The sequence below is a fragment of the Meriones unguiculatus genome, chromosome 18, assembly GCF_030254825.1.
Source record: "Meriones unguiculatus strain TT.TT164.6M chromosome 18, Bangor_MerUng_6.1, whole genome shotgun sequence".
NCBI lineage: Eukaryota > Metazoa > Chordata > Mammalia > Rodentia > Muridae > Meriones > Meriones unguiculatus.
This window is the reverse complement of record NC_083365.1, coordinates 34,683,033-34,695,277: the sequence shown is the minus strand read 5'-3', so window position 1 is coordinate 34,695,277 and position 12,245 is coordinate 34,683,033. Positions and strand designations below refer to the sequence as shown.

The 12,245-nt window shown below is 44.4% G+C and overlaps 1 protein-coding gene across 7 annotated transcripts in view; it reads left to right on the top strand.

Moving 5' to 3' along the window:
• The window catches only part of Mpped2 (metallophosphoesterase domain containing 2), a 171,816-nt gene extending 165,713 nt beyond the window's left edge, over window positions 1–6,103 (top strand). For all 7 annotated transcript variants that reach the window (XM_060371399.1, XM_021651470.2, XM_060371398.1 and 4 more), the window contains 2 exons: window positions 1,891–2,004; window positions 4,688–6,103. In XM_060371399.1, coding sequence (XP_060227382.1) covers window positions 1,891–2,004; window positions 4,688–4,806 — 233 coding nt within the window. In that variant the 3' untranslated portion in view covers window positions 4,807–6,103. The remainder of the gene's footprint in view (window positions 1–1,890; window positions 2,005–4,687) is intronic.
• Window positions 6,104–12,245: the final 6,142 nt, after the last annotated feature.

The window sequence follows — 12,245 nt, the reverse complement described above, 5'->3', positions numbered from 1 at the left end:
TTGAAGGGGCAATGACGTGGGTGTAAGTAACTTTTATGATTTTTGTTGTCGTTACCTTTTGAAGTGTGAGCCTTCACTCTTGTACCAGCCTGCAGAATAAAATATTCTATTCCTCATTCCTGATGCACATTTAACCTTTGCAGATACCTCTGTTAAGAACCACTCGGTGCCGCTTTCCTTCCCTTGCAAAGGGGGTGATCCGTGTTTCTTAGTGAGTGGACAGGAGAATGGAGGCTGCAGGCCTGGAGCCACATGTTAGCAATGGGGAAGCTGGGAAGAAAAGCTGATTCTGTTGTGGCATACATGGAACCACCAAGTCATGCTCTGTGGAGCACTTCACCTCTTCCTGCATTGTCCAAACATCCTGATCAAACATTATCAATTCATTTCTCTATTTAGACTAATTTAATCATTAAATTGCTAACCAAATATTTTGACTAGCATGAAGCAAGTGGTACCAATAGCTAAGTCTCAGCACTGTAGTCTACAGAATCCCGACATCTTACAGCAGAGGCCACCTTCTCTCGTTTTGTGGTAAACGCGAAGTAAACCGTCGTGTGCATGTATCAGTGAGAGGAGCACACCCGGAAGCTTCCTAAGGAGCCAGATGAGGCTTTCACGATGTAAAGACTTAAAACTTTAGTCTGGGATTCTTTGGGAAATGCTGTGCTGGGGGGAAGGAGTGGGGCTGGAGAGTTTGAATTCTCGAATTCTCAGTGTGAAGGAAGCTATAGGTGCCATTTGCCCTCTGCTGCTATAATCTCAGCAAGATGTTATTTGAGGTGCTCAGACACACAGTGAAGTGTTTTTCCTTCTTCAAGAAAAAAAAAAAAATCCATGAGGCAATAATGCTAATCACCATGGATTCAGAATTTTCCCTTTTCTTGATAGTTTTGAATACCCTAGTTTGCTTTTTGCTAGGCACTCCCGCTTTCATGTGATAGTCTTCTTATTCTCTCTAGGCATTCCCCACACCCCAGCTAGCCCGTCTTTACAGAAACTAAATATTCATGCCTCCTGCCTAGCCAAATAGAACAAAAATCTGTCCCTTCCTGCCCAGCCATTTCTAACAGTAGAAAGTACCTAATGGAGCTGTGGAATGGATTTCCACAGATTATGACTTAGCCTTTCATCCCACCTGCCTTCTTAGGCCCCATCCTGCTGAGGTATATGGATTTCATTTCAGACCATAATCATCTAGATAGCTGACTTTTGCTATAATTGATGTCAGTTTTTTTTTTTATAGATTTCCTGCATTAAGCAGAGGACTAAGTGGCTTTTACTTTAAAACTAGTCAATTAGCCCAAGCTTGCTGGATGCCACCATGAGGTCATGTCTGTTGCCAAAGTGGAGAAGCAACGGGGTACTCCAAATCTTTGGTTGTCAGGAACCACCAAGGGTTAAGCGTGATGTTTCCAAGCAGAGCACGGTATCCTGTGTCCAGTTCCCAGGCAGCCTTCCAGATCCCCTTTCTGTGAACCATCATGAGAATAAACTTGTATGTATAAGAAAGAATTTTGAAAAAGAGAAAGCAAGTGAATTGAGGGGAAAAGAGCTATTATGGGGCTGCCGGGAATAGATGTCATTGATCTCATGAAGAAGATGCGAAACCTGTGGCTGAATAAATCAAACTTCTTGCAGGAAAAGAATGTTAATTAACTGGAAAGGGGGAAAAAATGGAAACCAAAAAAAAAAAAAAAATTAATCAAGAATCCAAGGAAGACAAAGCGATGAGTGAAAGTTCCTTAAAAGCCGCAGTGAGCTGTAATGGAGAGGCTAGGATTACAGATAACATAATAAGCCTTTCGTGAGTTATGGCTTCCTGAAAGTCGGAATGAAACCTTACCTGAAGAACAAAAATTAAGAGTATTTATTGCATTCTACCCTCAGGCTTCCGAGACTGGGTTCCAAAGGAGCTTCAGAGGGTGGGCTGCGTGGAGCTCTTAAACACAGTCCAGAGGCGAGTTCGGCCCAAACTCCACGTATTTGGTGGAATTCACGAAGGTAAGAACACAGGGATGGCGACTGTGCTGTTTTAGGTGACCCTCCTGAAGCTAGCAGCTTCGGCTAGACAGGGAACGATAGGAGCACAGTGGTTCTCAAACTTTACCGCAAGGGAACCCTCTTATGAGATGAAACCTCATGAGCAAAGCCCACAGGTATGAAGCTGATGAATACTTGTCTTTTAAGTAGAAAGGCAAATAGAAATGCTGTACACTCTCCCAGTTAGCACTGGAGTCTCGGGGCTATAAAGAGAAATAACCAGTGACCACTGCTGCATCACCACAAAGGCCAGATTGTTCTCTTTAAGGGAGTTAGACAGGAAGCCCTCAAGGTTGGACAAACCCAAAGCATCCATAGTCCCTGCATATAACTGTGGGGCTCTTACATGACAGACAGTGAGGAGCCAGGAACACACTCCATACATGCAAGGAAAGGTTCCTAGCAGATGTGGAAGGAAGCAACCCTCTGCAGATCAGCATCCCCTTCCTGTGCTCAGAATTGTCAGAAATCATTAGCACTGTTGGCTGAAGTTAAGGAAAACTGAAAAGATAATGCCCACTTGTTGGTTTCTGCCTTTCAAGGTAAGATGAGTCAAGACCCCAGAACCCAGTAGCCTCAAGAAGCACTCGGGGCCCTGGGTGTTGTCTGCTCTGCCTTTTTCAAACCATATGTCACTGGGTTTTTGTAGACAAAGCCTTCTGTCAGCTGGTCTTGGGGTCTGGGAACCTACAAGACTGGTCTGGGAGGGCATGTTTGTGGGCAGCACAAGCGCGTGTGCGGGCAGCTGCCCTGTTGCCCAGTCCCTGCTTCCTGAGGCTCTCTGGAGTGACCAATGAATGTCAGAGTCAAGTTGAGGTGTGTGAGGCTGTGTGCTCGGTGAAACAGAGTTCACAGTTTACTCCACAGAGTCCACAAGCACAGCAACTTCCTAGTTAGAAAAGCCGTCCTACTGAGGCCAGAGAAAATTCAGCTTGCTCCAAATGCAGGCACCAGCCGAGTGGCTGGAAAGCAGGGGTGCAGCTCCTGGACAGGAGGCAGGATGGGGGGTTGGACAGGGTGGAGATTAGTCTCCTTTGCAGGGGCACACTTCTCTAGCAGAAGGGGAGAACGGAGTTGGTACTGCCTATCTGAACTGCATTTCCTGGAGCTCACAGAGTGGGGGAATCTGAGGGGTGGAGTATCTGGAAAACTAGTTTGAATTCCTGTAGGATTCCATTGAGTTTGAATTTCACCCTTTCAAGAAAGAAGTTTAAGTTATTAATTTACCTTAACCTTGCCAGACAATTGGAGAATTCCACTGAAGCCCCACAATAATAAACTTGCTTTAAGGGAAGTGATCATATTCAAATAAACTTGTCTTGCTTTTATTCACTTAAGACAGCTAAAGAGGGCAGAGAGAGGGCAAATACCAGCCTCTTGATGGAGAGAGATAACAAGACTTTATGACCCCGGAACCAAACAGAGCACATTTTAAATGCAGCTTTTCTTTTCTTAAGAGATTTTTCCATTGACCCTCATTAAGATCTCCACAGGCTTACTTGGAAAAATTTTAGCAAATGGAGCAAGGGGAGGGTGGAAGGATAAGAACCTTATCAGTAATTTCTGCAAGTCCTGGTCATTTTATTTCTTCATGGCCGTCTTTTTATATGCCACAGAGTTCAGTGTGAACATAGAATTACAGACTCATTGCGGAAGCTGTAAGCTGTCCAAGGAAACGTGCAAACTTCCAAGGAGCCTAAAAATGTCAACATGCTAAAAACTATAAAGGAAGTCTACATGCCAGGGGTGCCATGACATTTTCTCAGTTTCCTTTCGATAGATCAGTTCTGCTTGGTGTAGGGGTTCTTTCCCTCCATGTGCGGAGATGGGGCCCCTGTGGTGATGCCCCTACCTTCCTACCACAGTTGAGGAGGCAATGCTTTTTTTTTTTTTACTTTATTTCTTTATTAAGTTAACTATGTTCTGTCTGCCTGTACACCTGCACAACAGAAGAGGGCAACAGATCTCGCATTAGATGGTTGTGAGCCACCATGTGGTTGCTGGGAATTGAACTCGGGACCTCTGGAAGAACAGCCAGTGCTCTTAACCTCTGAGCCATCTCTCCAGCACCCTGAGGAGGCAATGCTTTTGAGTGAAATGGAACTTAGCAAGCAGTAAAGCCACATCACTCAAGGTAGAAAAAGTCACTTGAGGAAAATTGTCATGGAGACAGATAACTGCAGTGATGAGGAGGCTGAACACCCACACCTCAGATCTCGACAACCCCCCCAGCCACATCACCCGTGGGGAGCCCAGGGGAGTGCTCTCAGATGCTCATGTCCTTCCCTGAAACTCAGTAGTTAATGCAGGGGTTTGGAGTGCAAATGATAGTTAAAGGGTGGGGGAGAATTTTCCTATTCTTAGTCACACAGGTATTGTGTCTTTGCCCTGATGAGTTCAGCATTTCAGCAAAAAGGCACAGGGAAGACTCCCTCTTTGTTGAAGGGGAGAATTCTCCCCTTTTATAGAAAACAGAGCAGAATTCGACAGGAGATCGGGGAATGCGTGGTGTCTGGGAAGGTCCACTGAATGTCATCCCCCTGACCTCTGACAAAGATGTTGTCGTTCTCCCTGCCTGACGGCCCTGAGTTCAGCTGCTGTTGTTTGTATATAGTATAGTAACTGTGACACCGTCTTCCCACAGGGTACGGCATCATGACCGACGGATATACCACCTACATCAACGCCTCGACCTGTACGGTCAGCTTTCAGCCGACCAACCCTCCAATCATATTTGACCTTCCAAACCCACAGGGCTCCTAAAGCTCTGAGCATCCTGTCGGAATGTGAGGGACGGAATACAAACTGCCATTTTTTCTAATTATAAACTTACATTTCTCTGACTTGTTTATTTCCAAATCCTGTGAGTTCTTTTTGTAAATTGTTGGAACAGGAAAAAAAATGATGCTAGAGTTGTGTCGCTTCTTTTTGCTTTTTAAGTGGGGTATCCATTTGAAATCAAAGGAGCATTGTGAATTTGTAAAATGACTTCTGTTTGCTCAAAGGCCACGCCATTGTAAATTGTTAGTGTTTGCCAAAGGACAGCCAAGCTTTCTTTAAAAAAAAAAAAATAGATGATGATTTTAAAAAGTCTTATTTGAATATGCTTTAAGCTGAAAGAAAAAAAAAATTTAAGAAGAAAAGAAACACATAGGCAGTGTTTTGAAAATCACCCAGATTTGCACAACTCCTTGAGTATTGTTTGCTGCATTTTAATTTTCAGTGTTTTGTTGTTGTTTTCTTGGTACTGTATCATTTTTATTTTACAGATGTGGCCCAATTTTAAAGCAATCTCAACAGAAGTAGGTCTGGGAAAACCTTAGCTTCACACTGGCTATAAAGAAGACTGTGTCCGAGGTGGGGACGAATGGCCTTCATTCAGAGGCTTAGCCAGGGAGAGCCATACCGTGCTTATACAAACTCTCACTGTTTGTTTCTTTTAAATTATTTGAGCTTTAAAAAGATGGAAACAAGAATCTGTCAAGAGCAGATATTCATTCAAGGGAAAAAAAAAAGTGTGCAGACTCCTTTTCAATGTGGATTTATATATATATATACATATATATATAAATATTTTTTGTGCATTATGACTAACTTGGGAGTTTAAATTGCCAAGGACAGTACAACTGCGAAGCAACCCTGTGCAGCGAGCGGCACGTCAGAAGTCCGAAGGAACTGACCCATGCTTTCTTCAAACTCAAGGTCTTAAAGAGCTTGGGTTCAGTCTAAGTACAGGGGAACAAGTGTGTATAGACTTCAGTGGATGTATTGGAAGCGAACGAAAATAAGGCTTAGTGGTCCTTTCTATTTAAATGCCCTGCATTGTCTTCTTACTTCCTCCTCCTTCCCATTTTGCACTGTGTGTTGATGCAATCTTCGCTAGCACAAAATATTGTCGCTAATAATCCTTTCTGTTCTTCCCATTGTCGATGCCATTGAGCTCTATTCTATTTTATGTTACCTTGAAATTTAGGGAAGCAGTTGTTTTCTTTAAATTTATTGTGATATTCTATATCTAGCGGCCTTTATATGCAAATAAAATTGCAAGATTTTTAAAATCTGTGCTGCGTGATTGGGCTGCCTCGGGGAGGATGGTAGCTTTATCCTGGGGCTAGGACGATTTATTTGCAAGCAGTTCAAGTAATCCCCTTCTGAACAATTAGAATAGTGGGTCTGTTTTTCCAATTTTCAATAAATGTTTACGGCCTACCAGTCACAGGCTGGCAGGCTCATCGATAAGGCCCTGATAGTACTTGCTCCTTGTAGCACACTGCCATCTGTCCTGCCTTAGGTTTCAGGAGGTGCAGCTTCTGTCTTTGGCCATTGTAATGTCTGGGGTACAGTTGAGGCTGTGAATGCTGTTTGGGGTGTATCAATAACATTGATAGGGGATGCCACAGAAGACAGGGTACCCACACACTGAGCATTCTCGTTTGTCCTCATGAATGGTCACCTCTACCCCACTCGGAGGGTGGGGGCGGTTGTTTGTTTGTCTTTTTTGTTGTTGTTTTGCTTTGTTTTAATTATCCACTGACATGTAGGCTGGGGAAATTGTGTGCATCTCCTCTTTTATTTTGCCTTGAATGGTGACTCATCTCAACCTTTCTAAAGCTGTGACCCTTCAGTATAGTTCTTCCTGTTGTGGTGACCCCAACCATAAAATTATTCTGTTGTTACTTCATGACTGTAATTTCGTTACTGCTGTGAATCATAATGTAAATATCCACTATGTGAGATATCTAATATTCGACCCCTGTGGGGGTCACAACCTCAGGTTGAGAACCACGGGTCTAGAAGAACCATTGAAAAAAAAGCAACAGGATCTCGCTATTGTTGTTTGTGGGATTTTGGTTGTCTATAGAAGGCTCTTATTTTATTTTATTGTTACTGTTTCAATTTTCTTAAAAAAGAAAAAAAAAAGTCTCATGTAACCCAGGCTGGCCTAGAGCTCTGTGTAACAGAGGATGACGTTGAACTTTTGATCCTCCTGTCTCCACATTCTAACTGCCGGGTTTACAAGTGCGTACCACCACACCCAGCACAGTAATAGGATCTTAAATTTGTGTTGCCTCTGTGGGCTGCTTCTCAGTCAGTGCCCTGGGAATCGCATTTACTTTCTGTCTATCCACCGTGCTTCCTTTGATGCAATTCCTAAAAGGAACTCCTGATTTCCAGGCCAGCTGGAGCCCTGTTCTTAGAACGTCAGCTCAAATCCTCAAAATCGTCTTAGTCTGTTTTAGTTGCATCTATCGGACTTGTCAGTTTCTGATCTGAGACTGTACAACAGGTGCATGGGCTTCCCAACAAGAGTCCATGACTGGTAGCTAAGATGAGTCAGATGTGGGCCTAAGAGAAACTGACAATCCTCCCTTCACCCGCTGACTTGGTGTGAAGGTTGTTGCCTTCCTGCCCCTTCCCAGGGGGTGGACAGAGAAGTGGGGGACTGGATATTTCACCTTGCAGTTAACCAAGACATGTGCCCAGACCTCTCTAGAAGACAAAGGAAGATCTCCAGGGATGTTCTCAGGGGGGATCCCGAGAACATGTGTGTGGACAGCCGTGGAGAGCACATTTGAACACAAACTAATCAAGTGAAACACTTGCTAAGATTGCCATCCAGTGTGTGCTAGCAGGAAATGACCCATGCTGCTGGATCTGGACACTGGACAGACCACCCACGGAAGTTCCGGCAACCAGGTCACACTCCACATGCATGAACTGCTTCCAGAGATCCCACAGCAACTGTCCTAAGGACTTCTCTGTTGGCCCTTATATCAAGGACTCATTCAAAGATGGTGGCTACAAATCCACCATGTTCTATTTCATTCCCAGGGACTCCGCCTAATAGGTTTCATACTTTATCTTCTTCCTCAAATTCTAAGCACTCATTCATAAGCCCCAGTTTATAGGAAAGCGACTTCACTGCCAACAGAATAGCTTTGCTTCGGAAAACAGAAGGCTCTAAGGTAGATCTGAGTCCATAGCGATGCCTTTTCTGTTACTCTGCCTATGAACGAGAAAAACTAATGCCGGAGAGCTATAAGGGAAAATTGGAGGACCTGGGACATTATCTCTTCCTCGTGTAAGAGCCTGCTGGTGTACCCTGGAATGTGGCTTGATGGCAACATTGAGGTGGACCCCTTCCTCTGTGCTCGAGGCCCAGGACACCACGACAGCCACAGAAGCCCCCGAGCCTGTCCAAATCCTGGCTTCCTCTTGGATTAACAACAATGTCTTCAGGAAGAAGCATGTTATGTAAACTCTGACATGGAGATCTCTGCCTGGCATCTGGTATACAATGTGTGTGTGTTTGCTCAGTTTGGTCATCCTGCCCTGTCTCTAGGTTCCTCAGTCAGGATTCTGTCTGTTGACCCTTTACCCCAGAGAAGTTCAGTGGCCTTGTGTGTGAGGAACTGTGTTTGTGTTCATGCTTTCTGAATGGTAATCAACCCCCTTTTTTAAGAAGTATGGGCTTTTATGAGAAGCTTTTTATAAGAAAGAGCCAGACTTTCTCTCATGGATGTCACAATTTACACAACCTCTTCTAACCCCTGCTTAGAGAGGGGTTTTGAGTAACAGATTATTAACATGGGACACATGTGTCTGCCATCTCTTGGGGTATCTCTCTCTCTCCCTGCATCTCTCACCACTCCCTTCTAGCTGTGTTCATGGATGATTTGCCCTTGTGTCACAACATTATTTTGTCTTACAGAGATGATAGGAGATTGCTGAAATCCCCTTCAGGGACAGGTCGGTATTACCCTGACAGATGGCCAGCATTACATCTGCCTTTGCCTACATCTCATAAGTAAATAAGATCGTGATCCAGGTCAGCTGGGAGGGTTTGGGGTTTGTCCGTTGCAGATAAAGCTCTTGGTGTACCCAAGAATGATGCCATTCCTCAAGTCCCCTGAAATTATGTGGCTCTGGCAAACCTTGGACACCCCTCTCTGTCTGTTTGCTTCTTTGTGTCTTTTCCTGTGCTATATCTCGTTTATTTAATTGCTAAGCAACAGTGAAGTGAGGTATCCTTTGTCTTAGAACTGAGGCATTTTTGAACGCTGCTGTGCCTGGGTAGGAAGGCTCTTGCTTCAGAAGTCTTTGTCTGTGCTTTCATAGAAAGTTCCTGTCTTCTTGCTAGAAATCAGCCTTAAGACAGAATGTTTTTCTTCTACTTTGTAACCATTAGCAAAATTGCTGAGTGTGTGTGAGAGAGCTATAGAGCTTAGCTCTTCTTTAAATTCTTAACCATTTTCCTCCTTCTGTTTTAAATACCGGCCTCATATCTCCATGGAAGATGAAAATGTGCCATTATCCAAGCTCCCCAAGAAACCCCACCCTTACCTGGTACCTATATACAATTCACCTCTACAGCTCATATGAGGTTCGCAGAGGACCACTAACCTTACCATGGTCACAAAGCTAATCAAAGATAGAACCCATGCTGGTATTGGACTTTTAATGTTGAGCTTGAACAGTCTTCAACTTAACATTCAGGAATAATCAGGACGGTGAGGTCAGCTTTGGCCAGACACAGTGCAATTTTGCAGGAGAGGATCACTAACCTGTGAGGGGCAAACGGAGTGATTACGGCAACTCTGAAAATATCCCATTCCTCCTGGTCAAGAGAGAGATGAATGCATGGTTTCCGCCTTGACTGCATCAGAACACAGTTGGCTCTCTCTCATGCTGTGACACATGCATGTGTGTGCAAATTCTGAAAGCTGCTGGGTTCTCGTAAGATGTCCACCCCTGAAACACACTGATGGCCTTGGCTTGTGTGCTTTTCTTCCCCCAGCCCCAGATTCCACCCCGTGGAATGGCTGTAATTCATCCCTCACCACACATTTCTGAGACTTGAGAAGGTAATGCCATCGACCCATGAGGAGGATTTAATTATTCTGCTCATTATAATTTTTTAAAGCAAGATTGTTTTTAAAAGGAGATTAAAGCCCCACCATTTATCTTACTTTCTGCTAGTCACAGCCCTTCAGAGGAGAAAGCTAATCCTTGAGACTGCATGGCGTGTTAGGGAACTGAAAACCCACACTGGCGGCCTGAAATGAGCTTTTTAAATTCCTGTGTGTCTTTGAACTACCTGAAAGAACATTGTGATGGGTTCCCCTGACTCCTCCTGTTTCCTTCCGGGATAAGCAATGCCTTACAAGAGAAAAATCCTGAGGTAAAAGGCTCTTTCCTATCCATGGGCATCTGTATGTGGGTGCTGCTGAGAGAGGAATGCATTTCCATTAGGAGGCACAGCCACAGTGGCACTAAAAGCAGGAACAGACTAAACACACAAATGCAGAGCGCCTCCTCCCATCAATCAGCTTTGATTTTTATGGGGCCCCAGTTACCATGAGGTGCATCTGAGCGCTCTCTGAACCTGCTCACCAAGAGAAAGGACCTGTGAGTGCATGGCCCTCTTCTGCCTCCATGTTAGTGACCTTGGAGATAGGTTGAGCTTCCCTTAGAAGCTTCTGGAATAGCAAGTGAGTTGGAACACAAATGCTTCCCCCATGCTTGGGCTCACCACCATGCACCTGTTAGTGGCCACTATCGCGCTCACGTGACAACTACTTCATTCTTCCAGGAACTCATATTTTCTGGTCATTTCCCTCAGCTCCCTCGGTCCCTTTGATGCTGCAGTGGCTGCCCACACTTCCACCATTCTGTGTCACGTCCTGAGTGTTGCTTGTGTGCCTGTGAACCGAGTCTAGTGGCCATTCCTTCTATACGCTTGCTTCCAGTTGCTCCAGTCAAGGACATGATTTCTTAATGAAATCGTAAGTGTGGCAAACAATAGCTCAGCCTGTGGAAAGATGAGCAATGTTCATTGCAGACAAAATCAACAAATATGTACTGAATGCTATAAACCGGGTTCTATGCTAGTAAGATTTATTTGTGGGACCCAGTACTTGCTTCAGGAGAAACTTACAATTAGGGGGAGAGAATAAACTACTGACACATGAAGGTGAACAACAAGAACAGGGTTAAGCCAAGACAATGAAGGAAAACCAGGGTTGGCCAGACATAAGCTTCCCGGTTGCCTGAGTGGCCACAGTTATAGAGAAGTATAAGATGAAGGTCCAAGTCTCAGACAGACATAGGCAGCTAGCCCAGAGAAGGGACTCTGTGACAGTGATATCCCCAGTCCAATGCAGCTTCATTCCAGGAGAAGAAAAAGCAGCGTGGCCAGTGGCAACTCCAAGTGTGTCACGTAGCCGGTTTGTTTTCTTAATTTACTCTATGAAATGGCTTTCTCTAATGGCATGCCATTGACGAAATGCACCATAATGTCCCCATCCATCACCTCCAAATGCTTTTGCATGCATCAGTTGTTGACTTGTTTTCTCTCGTTCAGCACATAAATGAGAGGAATGATTTATCCAAGGCTACCAGTTACTTTTATATGGAATCTGAAATAGCTCTCTGGAGAAATACTGCCCTGAGCTCTACTGTCTTTGTGCTGCTCTGAGCTCATACCGCAGGGTATCTTCGGCCAGGGATTGCATTTGGTATCCTCCTGATGACTATTTCCCAGGGGGAACTGGTCCAGATGGCCATCCACTTTGGCTGTTACTCCTGGACACGAGGGCTGACGTTCGGTAAGTGTGAACGTGAGTACTGCAGGATGGAGTGTGGATATCAGGGCACTGGCCTTCGTTGTTGTGAGTGAACGCTGACTGAGCCATCAGATACCTCCCAGCCCCAACCCCCAAAAAGCTTTCCTAAAGTCACACTCATCACGTATACAAGTGAGTGGGAGTTTTTGTTTTTATTTTTGTTTTTCTTGACCTCTGTCTTACCACGGTGGGGATATCTAGCTTCTTGTCCCTTGGGATTTTGCATAGATCAAGATATAAGAAGTGAGAGGTTAATAGGACTGTCACAATAATTCTTAACAGCTAAAGGGTCTTAGAGGGGACAAAGTATGGTGCCTCTAAATATGACCTAGCACTGTTTCACATATTAGAAGGAAACAGTCTACATAGTTTTGTCTCTTCAGATGAAGATGATAGTGGACATAGGCGGGTCAAAGATGCATCAAATGGCAGGGATCTGCACCATTAAACACACCATTCCTGTCTGTAGCATCCATTTAGTGAAACAATCCTTGAAATGCTTTATTTACCTTCTCCGTACTTGTCTCAAAAAATCGTAAAATGTAACTTGGACAGCTTCAACTGAGAATATTTGTT